The following is a 17,588-nucleotide window of genomic DNA, read 5'->3' as shown; positions in this document are numbered from 1 at the left end:
TCTTTTGTATTATATGTGTTCTCCATCCCTTATTTTTCAAAGAACCCAGTGTTGCATATTTGTACGTTTAAATTATTTCAATATGGAATGTGTTGAGTGTTTAGACATGAACGTCACAAATATTTGTTACTTAAAATATGTTTATTTAAGGTTCCACTATTTTTTCTTCTTCTTCGCTTTCTTTTTTTTTAAACTACTACTGGCTTAGGTTCATCGCAATCAAATGCAAGTGGTCGATCTAATTGATGCACTTTAAAATGACATTTACGGTCAGTTTTATACATAGTTAACCTCGATTATTGAGATGGCTCTAATTTTTCCATTAGTGAGTGGACCTCATAAGAAACTATTTTGAGTTCCAGATCTAATAAGTGTGAATAACAAAAAAACAACCCGATTTTTGCTAATATTGATAAAGACTAAAACAAAAGGTAGTCAACAAAACGTTATAGAAACTTTTATTGACAAGAACCAGTATTTGACAAACCCAGTGCAATGTTGTTTGAGTTAAACATCAAGCGTGAAGAAAATATTTTTTTAAAGAAAATATTACTTAGATTTTGGAGAAAATCAACAAAAAATTATAAATTAAAAAAAAAAATTTAAAAAAAAATACTTCAAGATTTAGGTACTTCAAAATGATAACACAAGATATTAAAACAAAGCGATTAACAAAATGATGACAAATAATTTTGATGCGTTTACGATAATAATTTTTTTTTTAAATTGAAAACAGCCAGTGCGAATTCAAACAATTTAAGGTTTTTTGAGACATTAAAATGTAAATAGTTTAACTAATTAAGGAGATGAAAATGTATAGACTCTTTGAAAATTTAAATGTGTTTAGGAATTTCAAAATATTAAAATTTAAAGTAGCTTTTGCAAATTTAAAATAGTTTTAGGAATTTAAAGACATTGAAACGTAAAGAATCTTTTCATCTGTGAAGTCTTCTCCCTCGAACTTCTGTTGAAAAATAATTATGTTAAATGACAGGTAAACTGGTTTATTTATTTTATTTATTTAAAAACTAACATGCCTCCATCTGTATATGACACACTTAAATACAATTCTTCAAAGTATTATTCAGAAATCAAATTGAATATATAACTTGTTTATTCAATTATTAACGCTAGTCAGTTAAGATGGGGCAGCCATAAAAATATCGAACAACGAAAAAACTAATAGTTAACAGGAACAGGACAAATAATGTGATATTTCAATTATAATTATTTTAATGTTGTTTTTTCTTTTTTAGTGTGACATGCTTTTTTTCTAGCGACAAATAGATTACAATATTTTAAAAAATTACGATCAGATTTAAGTAGATTTTATGTTTAATTATTGTAAAACGGACATTTTGGGTTAATACTTTGAATGCACCATTTGTTTAACGATCTGTGCATTACGTAATGTACCAGGGAAAACAACACTTTTAAACAACGCACATAAGAAAGTTTTTTTTTAGTCCAACAAAAACAGTGTAAGTTTGAGATGGGCATTCCCTGCAAACAGTGGGATAAAATTCTATTCGCAGCAATACATTAAACACTTCAAAAAACAGGTTCTATCTAAGACTGAGAAAACCTTAAGGACCAGGCAATAATAGATTTCACCTAGTTCCGGGAGGTATTTCTTGCACATAAAACACACAGTGTGATTAGTACTACGCCCAGTCATCTTTACTTTCTAATAAAGTGTATTGGGTACCCATTGGAGCTGGGTGGACTCAGAAACGTCCTACCTACTGGAGTCTATGTTCTAAAATAAGGGATTTTTTGTAAACAATCGTGCATCTATAACCACGGTGTTTAATGAACAAAGAAGATTTAAAATTATCGTAATTGTATTGATATTATCAAGGTAATGTTACCCTTCAGTATTTGAAATATTCAAAAGTCTTAAAAAGTGTAATTAATAAAGCCTTATATTTATATTTTTATCAATAGGTTATCCATGCAAAATTTTTACCCTTATTTATTCTTTAAAATAGCTAAAACCTAGGGCGCTTTGTTATTTAAAATTACCGATGTAAAGATCCAAAATGTAAACTTACTTAAAAAACTTTAAACGTCTTGTTAACCTTTCTTGCAATTTTTTCCTAAAAACACAAGCAAATTTGTTTAAATTGAATACTCAAGTGATACTGTGCTTTTGAACTGTAAAATCCTGAATAAGAATTATTTATTACTAAATGAAAAAGAAAAAATACTTGTAGTAGAAGTTGCCATTGCAGCAGTTGTTGATGTGGTTGTCGTTTCTTCGGCTGAAAGTTATGAGTTTTATTTATTACTGTAAAGAACTTTGACACACAAAACACACTTTTACAACACATTTTACGATTGTCCTTGTTTCAATATCCACCAGAGTAAAGTTCTCTTTCAAGCCTGACCGTCCATGGTGAAGTTGAAGTAGAGTTCACATGTTTCTGTTACCCTTCCAGAGATAGTGTGTCAGCTATATGTCCACCTGCCTTTAATTTCGCTTATGTGTGTCTCGTACCCATCAGAGCTAGATGACTCACGGATGTTGTACAGACTTAAACATAACTTATAACTCGAGACCTATGGATTACCAGTCGTATGCTCTGTTATTTGACAAAGCCATGCCTAATATATACCATAGTATTCATAAATTACTTTAGATTGCTAAAAATAATCTAAAAATAATCTCTAAATTTAAAAAAAAAATGAAGGCAACAGATCACACTGCGAAAAATTATGTATATGCCTTATTAATAATAACGTTGTACAAGCATAATTTTAATAGTATTTACAATAAGATTAATTCACATTACTTTCTGTCTATTACATTAAACATAATAATGATGGTAATGCAATATATATTTCAACTATAAGGCCAGTAGCGGAACTAGAAAAAATGGGCCACCCGGCAAATTTTTTTTTGGGCCCCCCATGTATGTATGTATATATATATATATATATATATATATATATATATATATATATATATATATATATATATATATATATAACACACTATCATTCGTGTATTTATTTGAGACGTTTAATTTTTGTCTAGAACAGTGGTTATTAAATGTAAACAATGTCGGCACTTTATTTCTTGGATATTAGTTGTTGGAGCGCTAGTTTGTCAAAACTAACACCGACAGAGTTTCTTCCAGGCATCTCTGTATAAGGCTTAGTTTCGGATGACGTTAGGTATTCAAAGAATGGCCCCTGGTCACAAATAAATGTAAGGTTCGCCTTTTGAGACTTCGTCGTGTGGATAAAAATATTTTGCATTATCAATGTTGAATGGTTATTGGTTACCAAACTTTAAAAATCACACTAATTGGCTCAATGTAAAATATAATTTCTAGTGTTAGGATTTATCATACACGTGATTTGTATTTAAAATTAAATTAACAAATAAAAATGAGTTTAAAAATCAAATACATAATCATTTAAAAGCGAATGCCTACCCCTTTCACAGCGAAGATACGCAAATCCTGCGGTTTCTATTGTGGTGTTTAGCTTATCCCTAATGAACACGTTCAGAATGCATTTCCCAAAAACATACGTGAAGCCATTCGATTTATGGTTGTCAATCGAGAGTTGTATACATTCCTGAAATTGAAAGCATGTACGCCTGTTTTTTATAGTTTCATTTTAACTCATGCAATCGATACAGTATATATATATATATATATATATATATATATATATATATATATATATATATATATACATATATATATATATATATATATATATATATATACATACATACATATATATATATATATATATATATATATATATATAAATACATATATATATATATATATATATATATATATATATATATATACATACATATATATATATATATATATATATATATATATATATATATATATATATATATATATATATATAACATTGGCTTAATGTTATTGTTATAATCGTAAATAACATTGATAGCCACATTAAAGTATTCAATTTTAGTTCATCAGAGACATACATTTTAAAATAAAATATTTCTCTTTCTTGTATACAAAGCAGACACTTACTGAAAAACCATTTGAAAAATATAATTACTTTACTTTTTATGAAGTTACATCTGGACTTTCGCAAATTAAGAATAAGGCTCCATAATCTAATTAGACATTTGGATCATAGCTCATACAAACACAAAGCCTGACGTTAGGTTGAGTAGAGCCAGATTTGCCCATGCATCATGTCCCCTCACTCCACACAGCTGATTGACCCAATAGATAGAGCTTGCCAGTAAAGCTTGGCGTAAGCAGTGTCGAAGTAGCTGCCGGAGGGAGGCTAGAGTTGATAATCCTATTGCCTAAGTTTCTAGGCTCAGAGTTTTCACTCCTAGATGGGTTGCTGTCCCCAGCTGGCTATAGAGGGTTCGAGATCGGGACTTACGGGTTAGCAGCCATGAGATTGCCCGCCCGACCACTCCGACCCTCAACAAATTAAGAAGATTATATGTTTATTTCAGCACAATTAAAGTTAAAGACCTACATCAAATGTGACTGTTTGTGAAGCTTCAGAATTATATCCAGCAGGATAAGCTGAACACTGGGCTGTGGAGATTATCGATAAACTTAAAAACTAGTAAATATCTAAAATAGATAAACACATAACGAAAAAATATACTTTTTAATCTACAAATAAAGGACTGAATAATTAAACGGGTTCGTGAATAAATGAATAATCTTTTAATTTTATATTAATTATTTCTATCCACTCCACCGTTACTAAAATGTTTCAATTTTATCTAAAAATCTGGGCTAGAATATTATTTAACATCTTTTTAGCAATTTACATGTATGTTCTATGTTCTTCATTTTGTTTGGTAACGTATGCGAAAAAGTAAAAACTTTGTTGCCAACTATTAAACATTTTTAGGTATTAACTAAATATACACTACTTGAATTCTAGTAATTACAAAATGCAATGCCTAACTTAACAGTTTTACTTAGATTGCCTGTTAATTAAAACATGTGATAAATCGTACTAATAAAAAGTAAGGATGCAGTTAACCAACAAGCTGTATTTAATTCAATCTTAAGTATTTTCATTTTTAAAATTTAAGAACATTTTAAAGTGAAATAGATTATAAAATACTATTATTGGTTTTGAGTCAGTAATGAATCATTTAGACTTACATGAACTGTATAAGCATCTTATCGCGACATTTATATAATCGCTGGATGTCGTTACTGGTGTCTTCAAAACATAATTTGTGCATACACCATCGTACTCAAAACTAAAGCATTTCGAATTGGCGGCACATGCCAAAAAACAATCCTAAAATAAAAGTATGCAATTCAAGCTTAGCTTAACACTTAAGTATATATCGGGCGTGGACACGGCTTTTTATGTCCTCGTCGGCTTCCCTTTCCTCGAACATCACGCGTCACAGACTTATGAATTCGGTTATCTCTTTCTTTCATTTTACCATTAGCTGTATAAAAACAAGTTAATTAAAAAGTCTAGTGACAATTTTAGCGCAATTTCCTTATGTTATCTAAAAATAGCTCTGTCGTAGCGTAAATCAAGAGCAGGGTTAGTAAAACCATTGGTTAGTTATTAAAACATTTTTTATTAATTTTTTTTCAGTATTTTACATGTTTTATTTACAATAGAGTTACATGACTAAAAACCATTGCGCGCCTAGCTACTGAACGTGATGACGCAGCCATTGAACGTGATGGCGCAGCTATTGAACGTGATGACGCGTGTGGTGTGGTTGGAAAAAATGCCTACTAATTCGGTCCAAATTTTAATTACTTCAAAAAATTTTTTGTGACCGAACGAAAGGATATTTTTGAAAACTTTCTTCGGCAATATTGTTCTTAATTATGACAGGAATCGATTGGTACATGTTTCAAGTCGCTAAGTGGTCTGGTTGCCGAGATATGGGCCAAAAACTGCTTTTTTTCGAGGTTTTTTGGCTTTTCTGGGAAATTCATGAAAGAAACCCAGAATTTTTATGGCCTATGTTCATCCTCGTAACTTGCTTAACATAATTGCTTTAGAACTAGTCATCGATATTGCTTCGTTGAGGAGGAGATACGACTTAAAGCTGCGGACACACATTCATCCATCCATCCATCCATCCATTCCGTGCGGCGTCAATTCGGCCAATCACGAAACGGCCCCGTCAAAACGACCCCGACAAAACGACCCCGTCAAAACGACCCCGTCAAATCGGCCCCGTCAAAAGGGCCAGCGACATATGGACCCCGTCATATAGGCTCCCGACAAATAGGCTCCCGTTATATAGGCTCCCGACAAAAGGGCTCCAGTCAATAAGGCTCCTGACAAATAGGCTCCCGTCATTTTGGCTCCCGACATATAGTCTCCCGTCATTTAGTTTTTTCCACAAAACGGCCCCCGTCATTACGACTCCCGACAAATAGGCTAGCGTCATTTTGGCTCCCGACAAAAAGGCTCCTGTCAATTTGGCTCCAGACAATAGGACCACTGACACAGTGGCGTAGCTACCGTAAAGCTAGAGTAAGCAAGGCATGGGGGCCCAAGGCACATAGGTGCCATTTTCCCTCATAAAAAATTAAAACTTTTACAATGGAATTTTAATATTTGTTACATATAAATAATTTTAAAAAAGAAAAAGGTTAAAAGTTCCAAAAAGCCCCCCCCCCCCCACCGTTTCGGCAGTGGGATTCAGTGTTTGTGGGTCAAACAGAGCCCAATCGTTATAATAACACTACAGGCTATATCACTTTGTCGTGCAAGACACTGAGAGAATCAGCCTATAAATAAACTTTTTAGCAGTAGTAGCAGAGGCGTAGCGACCCCACCCGGCGCCCGGGGACAAACTTTTCGCTTTGCACCCCCCCCCCATCGAGATTTTTATTTGCACCCCCCTCCCCCCTCAAACTTTCAATTTGCACCCCCCTCAACCTTTCAATTTAGTTTTCCAACCCATTTTGGCGCCCCCTAAGCTCGGCGCCCGGGGACATATGTCCCCCCCCCCCGCACCCCCTCCCCCTCGCTACGCTACTGAGTAGTAGGCAAGCATAATAATATAGTATAAATACAAAATCAGGACATATAAAATACAAAATGTTGCCTTCAGAATATTTATATATTAAAAAATATCCATCGTAAGTAGAAGTTGATCTCTTCGTTTAACTCCTCTGTAGCCTAACGCAGAGGCGTAGCGAAGGCGAGGTGGGGGGGGGGGGTGCGGACCGCTACGGCTGACACCATTTAGGGGGGGGGGTGACACCAAAGGCAAAAAATTGTAAAATTTATAGAATGAAATGCCATTTTCCAGATCCATTAGTTAAAGTTAAATAGTCTTCTAAGTACAAATCGAAAATTATATCAAGAGGGGGGGGGGGGGGGTGTGACACCACGACGTAAACGTAAACTATAAAGAAAACAATGCTACATCCAACTGTATTATAAACAGACTGTAGATAAACATCGTTACTATTAAGTCAGCAGTGATTAAAGCTTAAACACGTACGTGTACCAGTATGTGGCATATATATAAATTTTAGGCCTATAGGCCGACACACACACACACACACACACATATATATATATATATATATATATATATATATATATATATATATATATATATATATATATATATATATATATATATATATATATATATATATATATGCTTTGTTTCCTGGGAGGGGGTGACAATACGAAGTGCCGCACCGGGTGAGACCCGACCTAGCGACGCCAATGGCCTAACGGCTGACGAAGTGGCCCACTGATAATTTTTGCATAAGGGCCCAAAAATCCTAGCTACGCCACTGCACTGACAATACCGTTTCTGTAGAGACTAAGTCTCCCGGCAAAGCGGTCTCATTGAATATGACATCTGCCAGTGTGACCCCTTCATCAATATTCTTTAGTTAGCTTATCCAACACTCTTATGTTATACAACGTATGCATCTCTTGTTCGGCAGGCCTTATTTTTATACTAGTTTATCTATTATAAATATAGTATGTTTTAATTTAAGGGTCATCTATCTATGACATCCATAATTGAGTCGGTTATAGGCTGTTCCAACTCATTGTGTGGGGAGAAGGGTCCACGCTGTACCTTCCTAACTGCAATATGCTTGTACAGGGGCGTAGCGAGGGGGGGGGGGGGCGGGGGTGCGGACCGCACTGGGTGACACCATTTAGGGGGGTGACACCAAGGCAAAAAATAGCAAAATATATAGAGAAAAAGTTGAGGGGGTGGGGGTGCAAATCGAAAGTTTGGGGGTGGGGGGTGCAAATCAAAAACTTGAAAGTTTGTCCCCGGGAAGGGTCGCAACGCCTCTGGGGGGGGGGTGACACCATTAAGTGCCGCACCGGGTGACACCCGATCTCGCTACGCCACCGTGCTTGTAGGTTATCAAAACAAAATGCTGTTATCATGTTAACAACATGTATATCATACATTTACACTTCTGTGCTCGCTTTTAAGCAACAGATCTTTTCTGTTGTAAATTAAACATTTTCAAAACTTTAGAATTGGTGGAATTTAGCTGTTAAGGGCTCGATTTGTTTGTGAATTAATGTTGGTTCATGAAAAAATAATTTCATTCGGGCATTAAAAATAGGTTATGGTGGTATTGGAGGTAGGACCCAATGGTTACTTTTATGCCAATAGTGGTCATATCATTCATTTTTCTGGAGCCAATATGTCGGGAGTCATTTTGTCAAAAGCCAATATGTCGGGAGCCCAATTGCCGGGAGCCAATATGTCGGAAGCCGCTTTGTCGGGAGCCAATATGTCCTGAGCCTATTTGTCAGGGGTTAATATGTCGGGAGTCCATTTGTCGGGGGCCTAAATATCGGGAGCCCATTTGTCGGGAGCCTATATGTCGCAAGTCAATATGACGGGGGCCCATTTGACGGGAGCCAATAAGTCGGGGCCCTTTTGACGGGGCTATTTTGACGGGGTCGGTTTGTCGGGAGTCGATTTGACGGGGTCATATTAACGGGGCCGTTTTGACGGGGCCGATCTGTCCCGGGTCTTTTTGACAGGGCACCATCCATTCATACATTCATACATCCAGAAATGACGGGTTAATAAACGCAATTCTCCAGAATGGAAATTGCGCTAAAAACTACTCATTTTAAAAAATAAACAAAATTAAATGCATACGTCGTAAACTGTAAGTAAGTTTTGGCTTTAGTTGGTCATTTGTGAAGTTCAAAAATATCGGAAAATACACATCGATTTAGTAATTGTAACGTTGTGTATAGATTCTGCAAAGCTGCCATTCTTACATTATATTATACTAGCCGTCCCGGCCAGGCCCTGCTCTGGCTTCTGTGAAAAACCTTTCCGTTAAAGACCATTACCTGTGTGTTTAGTAATCATCATAAACCCGGCATTGCCCACCCAAACCACAACCAACCAAAACAACAAAACGCAAACATAACGCTAACCCAATTAGAAATACAAACGAAAACAAAAACCTAACAACAAACCCAACCACAACCACAAACACCAATACAAACACAAAGAAAAAACAAACGAAAACAAAAACCTAACAACAAACCCAACCACAAACACCAATACCAAAAAAAAAACAACGAAAAAGCAAACGAAAACAAACCAAATCCAAACGCAAAACCAACCAAAAACACAAATACAAACCCAAACAAAAAAAAACACAAACAAAAACGAAAAAAGAAAGAACAAAAACGAACCAAATCAAAACGCAACCACTAACGCAAACCCACCTAAACACAAAGAAAACACTAACGCGAACATAAACGCCCGCGGCAGAATCGCCTGTTTTAGCTTAATAAACGACTATAGTACCCCAACTTATTCATAGTTTTTGCACTCACTTAAACGAACGCGCCTGTTTCAATTTAATGAACAATTATAATACTCCAAGCTTATCCGTAAAATACCTAAAACATTTGCACTTGATCAATCCCCGCTAATTATGTAATTATTTTTTTCCCAACACCAAAACAAAGTAATTAAAAAGTAAATGCTTTTCAACTAATGCAATGATTTCATAAAGGGAAGTAATTGTGTTTTTCCTAATTTATCAAAGGGAAGTAAGCGCTATAGGACTAAAAAAAGACATAATTAGAATTTTTGTAAAAGATGATATTTTTTTAAAACTTGTGTTTAATGAACATGCCGACAATTATTACTATAATTTGAAAAATGAAAATGATTTCCCAACACTTTTAATAGTAATTTTTTAACTCATAAATTTAGACAAACGCGCACGATAATTGATCTAACACTTAAATCCGTAGAAATGCCAACGACAAACATATGCGTTACAGAATTGAGCTTTATATATTAGATTACATTATTCTTATTTTAAGATGTTATAGATAGTCATTGCAAATATAACGATTCATTTTTGCAGACAATATCTATCTATATATATAATTCTCTTCTTGGAGACGCTAGAAAACAAGCTGTAAGCTCGCTCTCTACCACTCCCACCCCTACATGGTCTGGTGAGCTGTGGTTCACGCTTAATGTTTACAAATTATATTCGTAGAGCCGGGTTTAGTGACGACTATTAGGGGCAGATAATTTAGTTTGAAACGATTTTAAACTTATGGGAGGTAACTAAGAGGAGTTTACTTTCACGGAGTGGGGGAGGGGTAGGGGTTGGGGAAAGGAGGGAGGGGGGGGGGGGGTTATCGCCCTTAACGATCTACTGATAGTGTTTTAAAGCAAATATTTTCAGTGGCAGCATTGGTACTGTCGAATTCACAAATTATGAATTACTGAAAAGTAGAAAATAAAACAACTAAATAGCGGCGCGGACGGGTCTGCTCGTATGTTGAGAATATATTATAATTAATATAATAATGTGGTGTACAAAGTCTGTTAAAAAGTAAATTACACTTTCGAGTCTGACAGTCAAAGTTAAGTTCACCTGTTTAGTTGCGTCGGTATATGTTAAGTAGTGTGGTCTTCACTATGCCCAACAATGCGTAACGTATGTTGAATAACTCACAAAACGACGACCTAGAGAACGGCACTTTTTTTTCCTAGATCTAGCTCTTGTTTCAATTGCATGACGCAAACTCTAGACTTCCGTGGTAGACGATAATATTAACTCATTTTTTATGAGAGAAAACGTAGAATTTTTAGCAAACTAGATACATTACCGATTGAGGAAGAAACACAAAGGGTGCTAAGTGGATAGTGTTGACTTTTTATCTCTAAACCGAAACCAAAGCCAAACTTCAAATTTCAACCTCAAATTTATCCGGAAACTAAATTTCATTGAAAAGAGTTTTTTTATCAAGAATGTGTATTTTAACCGGATCCAGAAATTGTACCGAATGGCTAAGTAAATTTAGGAAGAAACGGAAATTTACCAGGATACTGAATTTGATTTAATAGATATTTATCTAGAATCGATATTTTTACCGATCTGTAAATTTAACCGGATATTGTAATTTAGATCCTTAATCGGTAAAAAAAACGGAACTTTATTCGCGGCATTTTAAAAATTAATTTGGAAAACCATGACGCCATTTTTTATTAATTATTGTTTTCGGCATTACATTTATTTTCTCTAGCAATGACTTCATTTTATAGTGTATACTTTTCGGCGTTCGTTTTTTAATTTTGTTATTTTATTCGACAGTTAATGAAGTCGCTCTTTTTTGTGTAGTTTTGGGAGGTTTAAACTTCATAAGTTTCGTTTCGTTTGGCTTGATTAGATAAACCTTTCTGAGATTTTATGTGACGTCATTAAATTTGCCTGGACTACTTTTTATCCTCCTTGTGTTTTCTAAAGAGCGTTCAGGGCAGAGTGACATAAAGATAGACAGGTAGAGGAAAAGAATGAATATCGAAATTGTTAAGTTGATATTAGATACTTACATGCTCTGAGTTAATAGCTGCAACTTGCTCGGTGGATAGATCGCCATCAACGTAGGGAATGCAATCATCTTTAATAACATTTGAATAAATTGCTTTTATATTTTTATATAATTATATTTCTATTTATACATGTCTATCTCTCTCTCTCTATGTATATAAAATTCTTATATATATATATATATATATATATATATATATATATATATATATATATATATATATATATATATATATATATATATATATATATATATGGCTTGGTCAGAGCATCTAATCTATGTGTATTACTGTAAAATTCGTATATATGCAGAAAACGATGTTCTTTTTACTTTCTGGTATATACGAAGTATAGAGAAAGTCTTGTAATCGTGCAAAACAAAATCGAGATTTTTACAAATCTCGACGTTTTACATCTCACTGATACGGAAAAACATAATTTTGCAATCTTGTCCGTATGTCTGTGTGTCTGTCTGTGTGTCTGTGTGTGTGTGTGTTTAAACACGATAACTTGAGTAGGCCTACCGTTACAGCTAGGTTGATGAAATTTCATATATAAGTATTTTATCAAAATCGTAGATCCGTATCAACTTTTGAGCGATTTCCCATAACCGGAAGTGGTGCTTTTTCTACTTTGAATTTTTAAAAAGCCTATAACTTGATGACTATTTCAGATAGATAAATGACATTTCACATGTAATTAAAAAAACTAATTCTGTACATTCTATCAATTTATGAGTAATTTCCGTTGACCGGAAGTACTAATTTACGCTATTTTCGATTTCTCAAAAAACGCATGTAAACTTATTAAGTTCCAATAATATTGCGCACTATTATGCACATTTTGTTTTGGCGTTCGCTTGGCGCGCATTTCTTTTTTCTACTAGATTTTATTCTATTTTTAAAAGTTTAAGTAAACAAAAATCATGTCTTTATTCCGATTTGCCATCCTACGTAGTGTTATGTTAGAATATTCGAGAAAGTTTAGGGGAGATCACTCTCGGTTTTATTTTACCAAAATGTTCTTTAGTCGATTCTTAATTTCTTTTTTCAGTTATAAGTAGAAACACTCCATTAATTGTATCAATTGATAACAATTACTTTCCTGATATACCTTTTTGTCAAATCAAACATAGCTTCCACTAAAGCTAATTTTAACAATATGTATGTTTTCACTTTCTAGTATATAAAGTATAGAGGAAGTATTTTGATCCTGCTAAAAAAATCAATCTTGAATTTCACAAATCGACGTTCTACATCTTCCTTAGTCGGAAAAACACAGTTTTGCAATTTAGTCCGTGTGTGTGTGTATGATTTGTGTGTATGTATGTCTGGAAACACGATAACTAGCGTACCGTTACAGCTAAGTTGATGAAATTTTATATATAAGTATTATATCAAATTTGAAGTTCAGCGATTTCCGTTAACCAGAAGTAAAACTTATTCTACTTTTGGTTTTTCAAAAGGTATTTCCCGGTGACCAGAAGTAGTACTTTACGATATTTACGATTTTCAAAACTGCATTATTTTACACACATTGTTTGCTGTTCACTTGTTGCAATTAATTTTTTTCTACGAGATTCTATTCTACTTTACACTGTCAAAGTAACTAAAAATTGATTTAAAATTATGTTTATATGCCACTTTGCGATCCTCCGTAGTTTTATGTACGTACTTTCGAGAAAATTTAGGGGAGATCACTCCCGCTTTATTATTTTATTAGGTTTTAATACTATTATCAATGTGTTATTGGATGCGTTTAAAAATATTCTAATTCGAGAATACTAATTAATTTATCTTGTGCTACCGATAATCTAGACTTGAATCTATTTTTAGTCTTGTCGATAAACACGAAGAATCTATTTAGAACAAGAGTGCCCATCCTCGCACATTGCCGCCGTCTCAGAAGAAAGTGTGACGCAATATTTTAAGAGGGTTTCATCATTGAGTTACCAATCCTATATTCTAAGACTTGTGACATTGATTTCTAACGCTGATTGTTTAATATGTAAACAATGCCTGCGCTATAACTCATGGAAATATTTTCGATGGTCTAGTGATCCCCAGCAAGGAGATACATATTCAAGATCCTACTAAAATATTTATTTGTCTAGTCCGTTGCTATTACCCTTGTTTTTGGTTGTACCCCACTCACTTGTAGCATAACACATACTGTACAGAAGGCATGCTGCTACTATCAGATTAAATTTTCCAAGTGACATCTTCTTTGACGTTAGATTACTGTTCTGTAGAAATTGAATTCTACCTTTAAAACAAGCATACAACTTAATTAACGACACGCTATTGATATAAATTATAAATACATTTCTTTAGTTTTACTAGTTAAGAATAAAAGAGTTGGTTACGCTAGACATAATCTTTACACATTCTGATTAAATTCGTTTTAACAATATGAAATGTCGTCAACATAATTTTAAGCATCGTAAACAAAATTGCAAAAAAAAAAAAAAATTACCTGACTGAAATAACTTGTTACAAAAGTGTGGCCTTACTTATTTTTTTAAATCTCCAATTGATGTTGTCTGAAGCAGGCGAAAGATTAAACTTGAACATGGATTTAGCAACAGCTGCTTCATTAAAACAAAGGTTTAGTCTTATCGATTCAACACATTACAAAATAACACAACACCATGAACACTGTAGTCAAATATAGAAAACTATAATGCATATAAAGACCTTGAATATAAAGATTTTGTACGTTTTTTGTAAGTAAACAAACTGGATGTAAACCATACCGTGTGCAATAAATGTAGCTCAAAGTGTCATACCTAAGAATCGAATTGAAGAGCTGACTGATTTGAAAATATTTTAGACTTTCTGGCATTGTAAGAAACGCAATGACTCAAGCACTATTTATAATAAATGTACTCTTTCCTAGATCAGTTGAACATTTAAAACATAATTACCCTCCGAAAATACAGTATAGATTTTCACTTACTCGTATACAGAGTATTGAGGAAGTACTGTTATCGTGTACACAAATTACATACAATTTGAGTTTTCTGCTTTTAAACCTCAGTACTTCATCGTATACGGAGTATAGGGATTTATTTTCATCGGGCTAAAAATCTAAAACCACATTTATCAAAACGTGGACATTTTACGCGTCAACAAGAAAGGAAAACAGGATTTTGTAAATGTGTCTGTATGTTCGTGTGTGTATAAATGTGTGTGTCTGTTTCTGTTTCTGTGTGTAAGTGTATTTGTCTGTGAACACGATAACTTGAGTACAGCTAGGTTGACGAAATTTCATATATAATTATTATATCAAATGTGTTGTTCTGTATCAATATTTCAGCAATTTTCGATAGCCGAACTTGAAACTTATTCCACTTTTAGTCTTTCAAAAATATATAACTTAAGTACTTTTTCAGTTAGATGGAAGGGTTTTCACATATATGTAGAAGATTTATTTTTCTGTTTCCTGACAAATTTTGAGTAATTTCTGATGACTGAAAATAGTACTTTACCCTATTTTACTTTTAAAAAAACCGAAAAAAAACCGATACGAATATAAACTCGATTCCTCTGAATTCCTTTATAAAGAACTGGCCTATAAGAAAAACCTTTAAATAAAGAACCATGACTTCTATTTATTATGCAGCATAAACCCTAACCTTAACCAGCCAAAATAAAAACATAAACTAAAGAACAAACGCAAACATAACATAAAAGCAAAACAAAACACAAACGAAAAAAAAACGGAAACACAAACACAAACGCGAGGTTAACACAAAAGTAACTACAAAAGCAAACGCAAATATTAACGCAACGCAACGCAAACAATACAAACTTAAACATAAAAAACGCAACGCAAGCATAAACATAAACATAAATACAAACGCCAACACAAACACAAACATATACATAAACAAAAACTCTACTCAAATACAAGCGCCAACACAAGCGCCAACACAAACGCAAACACAAACGAGTTCGCGAACACAAACGCAAACACAAAGATAAACACAAACGTAAACAATAGAGCAGAACATACACACACACAATTAAATGAAAACATAAAATATGACATAAAGTAAGACAAAAACATAATAATATAGTAATATGCTTCTAAAAGTTATGTAAATATGCAGGACAAAAACTGTAAATGTAATGTAAGAAAGAACTCACCAGAGTAAAACTTCGGCGATGTCTCTGAAGGGAAAATATATCCCCGAGCAATTTGTGCGCTGTATTATAAAAGGTCTGTGTTCTCCAATTAGCCAATCAAAACACTTGGACATACCCACGTGGTATGGCATTAAAAACAGAAGCGGCGCCAAATGATTTAACTTCTTGAAAACACTTTTTAAAAGTAAAGAAAAATTTTTTTTTAAATAAAGTAGACAAAACATTGATCTATAATTTAAAAAAAAAATGTTATTGCGATCGCCAAAGAAAAAAGAATGAAAACAATACTTTGGTTTGTGACATACTATGCAATGACGTCCACCCTATTCAACAACTTAAAAACACGCCAATGGCATACTGCCTTATGACGCAGATGATCGACTATGGATTGCCTCTCACTCTCATTTTGATGTTTACAGTACCCTACACAACTACAGTGATCTTCTTAGATCAATCAAATTTATAACATTTTTGTCAAGCCTTTTCTGATAAATCATGTAGTTAAATTTATTATTTCTCAACCAGGAAGGAAAAAATTATTTTATCTTCAAACTTAAACTAGAAAAATGAATATATATATATATATATATATATATATATATATATATATATATATATATATATATATATATATATATATATATATATATTTGAACTTATGTTCATGAGAAGTCTCCAGTACCATTACCGATTATAATACAAATATGTTGACAAAACGTCAACTTTGTTAAATGACAACAACTAGCTTCATCATGAAACAAAACGTGTAAATTCGCTTTTTATCAAACCAAAATAAAGAAACTAAATAACTCCCCAACCAGTTACATTTACACATATTTATCATCAAAACGTGAGTCAATATGCCTAAACATGTAGCCACTACCAAGTGTGCACGTATGAACCCTTGCTCGAGTCAATGGTGACAGGATTCACTCTAGGGAAACTGAATCGGCCCGGTATAGGGCTGGTAAGTAGGTCACCAACCAGTTCTTTGGCTCATGTTGGTTTTTTTGAGCCGTAGAACTGGTTGGTGACCTACTTACCAGCCCTATAGTGAACACATTTTGATTTGTCTGTTGGATACAAACAGGAAGTAGTGATTAAGTGTGCAAATATTGATTGCATCATGTCTAAACAGAACATATGATCTGTGTCGTTGAAAATATTTTAAGGCAAGCTGTTGTCTTAAGTTTTACTTTGAAGATGTTTTCATATGAGATCGATGTTTTCATACGGAAGAAACCTTGAACTAGCAACATGCCTAGTATGGCGTGTTGTAGTAGATTACGGACAAAACAAGAGGACAGATGTAAGCTATAGGTTGTAGGACAGATAAGGTTAGGTGGATGCTCTAGGTTGGAAAATATGTGTAGGCTGTGGGTTGGAGGACAGGTGGAGGTGTAGGTTGGAGGACTGGTGGAGGCTATAGGTTGGAGGACAGGTGGAGACTATAGGTTGTAGGACAGGTGGAGACTATAGGTTGTAGGACAGGTGGAGGCTATAGGTTGGAGGACAGGTGGAGGTTATAGGTTGGGGGACAGGTGGAGACTATAGGTTGGAGGACAGGTGGAGACTATAGGTTGTAGGA

At 33.9% G+C, this 17,588-nt stretch overlaps 1 protein-coding gene across 2 annotated transcripts; it reads right to left on the bottom strand.

Moving 5' to 3' along the window:
- Positions 1-448: 448 nt before the first annotated feature.
- Positions 449-16,157, bottom strand: LOC131948392 (uncharacterized). 2 transcript variants are annotated; one of them, XM_059309996.1, is made up of 10 exons: positions 16,001-16,157; positions 14,325-14,391; positions 14,004-14,114; positions 11,852-11,919; positions 5,148-5,289; positions 4,501-4,562; positions 3,444-3,588; positions 2,211-2,264; positions 2,055-2,099; positions 449-964 (listed from the first exon to the last, which is right to left on the bottom strand). In XM_059309996.1, the coding sequence occupies exons 3-9, from the start codon at positions 14,068-14,070 to the stop codon at positions 2,077-2,079; spliced, it is 561 nt and encodes a 186-aa protein (XP_059165979.1). In that variant the 5' UTR covers positions 14,071-14,114; positions 14,325-14,391; positions 16,001-16,157; the 3' UTR covers positions 449-964; positions 2,055-2,076. The 2 variants fall into 2 exon arrangements, with proteins under 2 accessions (XP_059165979.1, XP_059165978.1); XM_059309995.1 differs by having other exon boundaries at positions 14,004-14,094.
- Between the last annotated feature and the right edge of the window lie 1,431 nt (positions 16,158-17,588).

The sequence above is a fragment of the Physella acuta genome, unplaced genomic scaffold (genome assembly GCF_028476545.2).
Source record: "Physella acuta isolate Inbredline_101_S28 unplaced genomic scaffold, ASM2847654v3 ptg000642l, whole genome shotgun sequence".
Classification (NCBI taxonomy): Eukaryota; Metazoa; Mollusca; class Gastropoda; family Physidae; genus Physella; species Physella acuta.
Note: the sequence above shows the minus strand (reverse complement) of the source record. Positions and strands in the feature narration are given on the sequence as shown.

Coding starts and splice junctions, on each gene's coding strand:
- LOC131948392 (XM_059309996.1), bottom strand. CDS start 14,070: ATGTCACTTGGAAAATTTAATCTGATAGTAGCAGCATGCCTTCTGTAC. Junction 11,920..14,003: donor CAGTATGTGTTATGCTACAA/GTGAGTGGGGTA, acceptor ATGTTATTAAAG/ATGATTGCATTCCCTACGTT. Junction 2,265..3,443: donor GTATCTTCGCTGTGAAAGGG/GTAGGCATTCGC, acceptor CATAACTTTCAG/CCGAAGAAACGACAACCACA.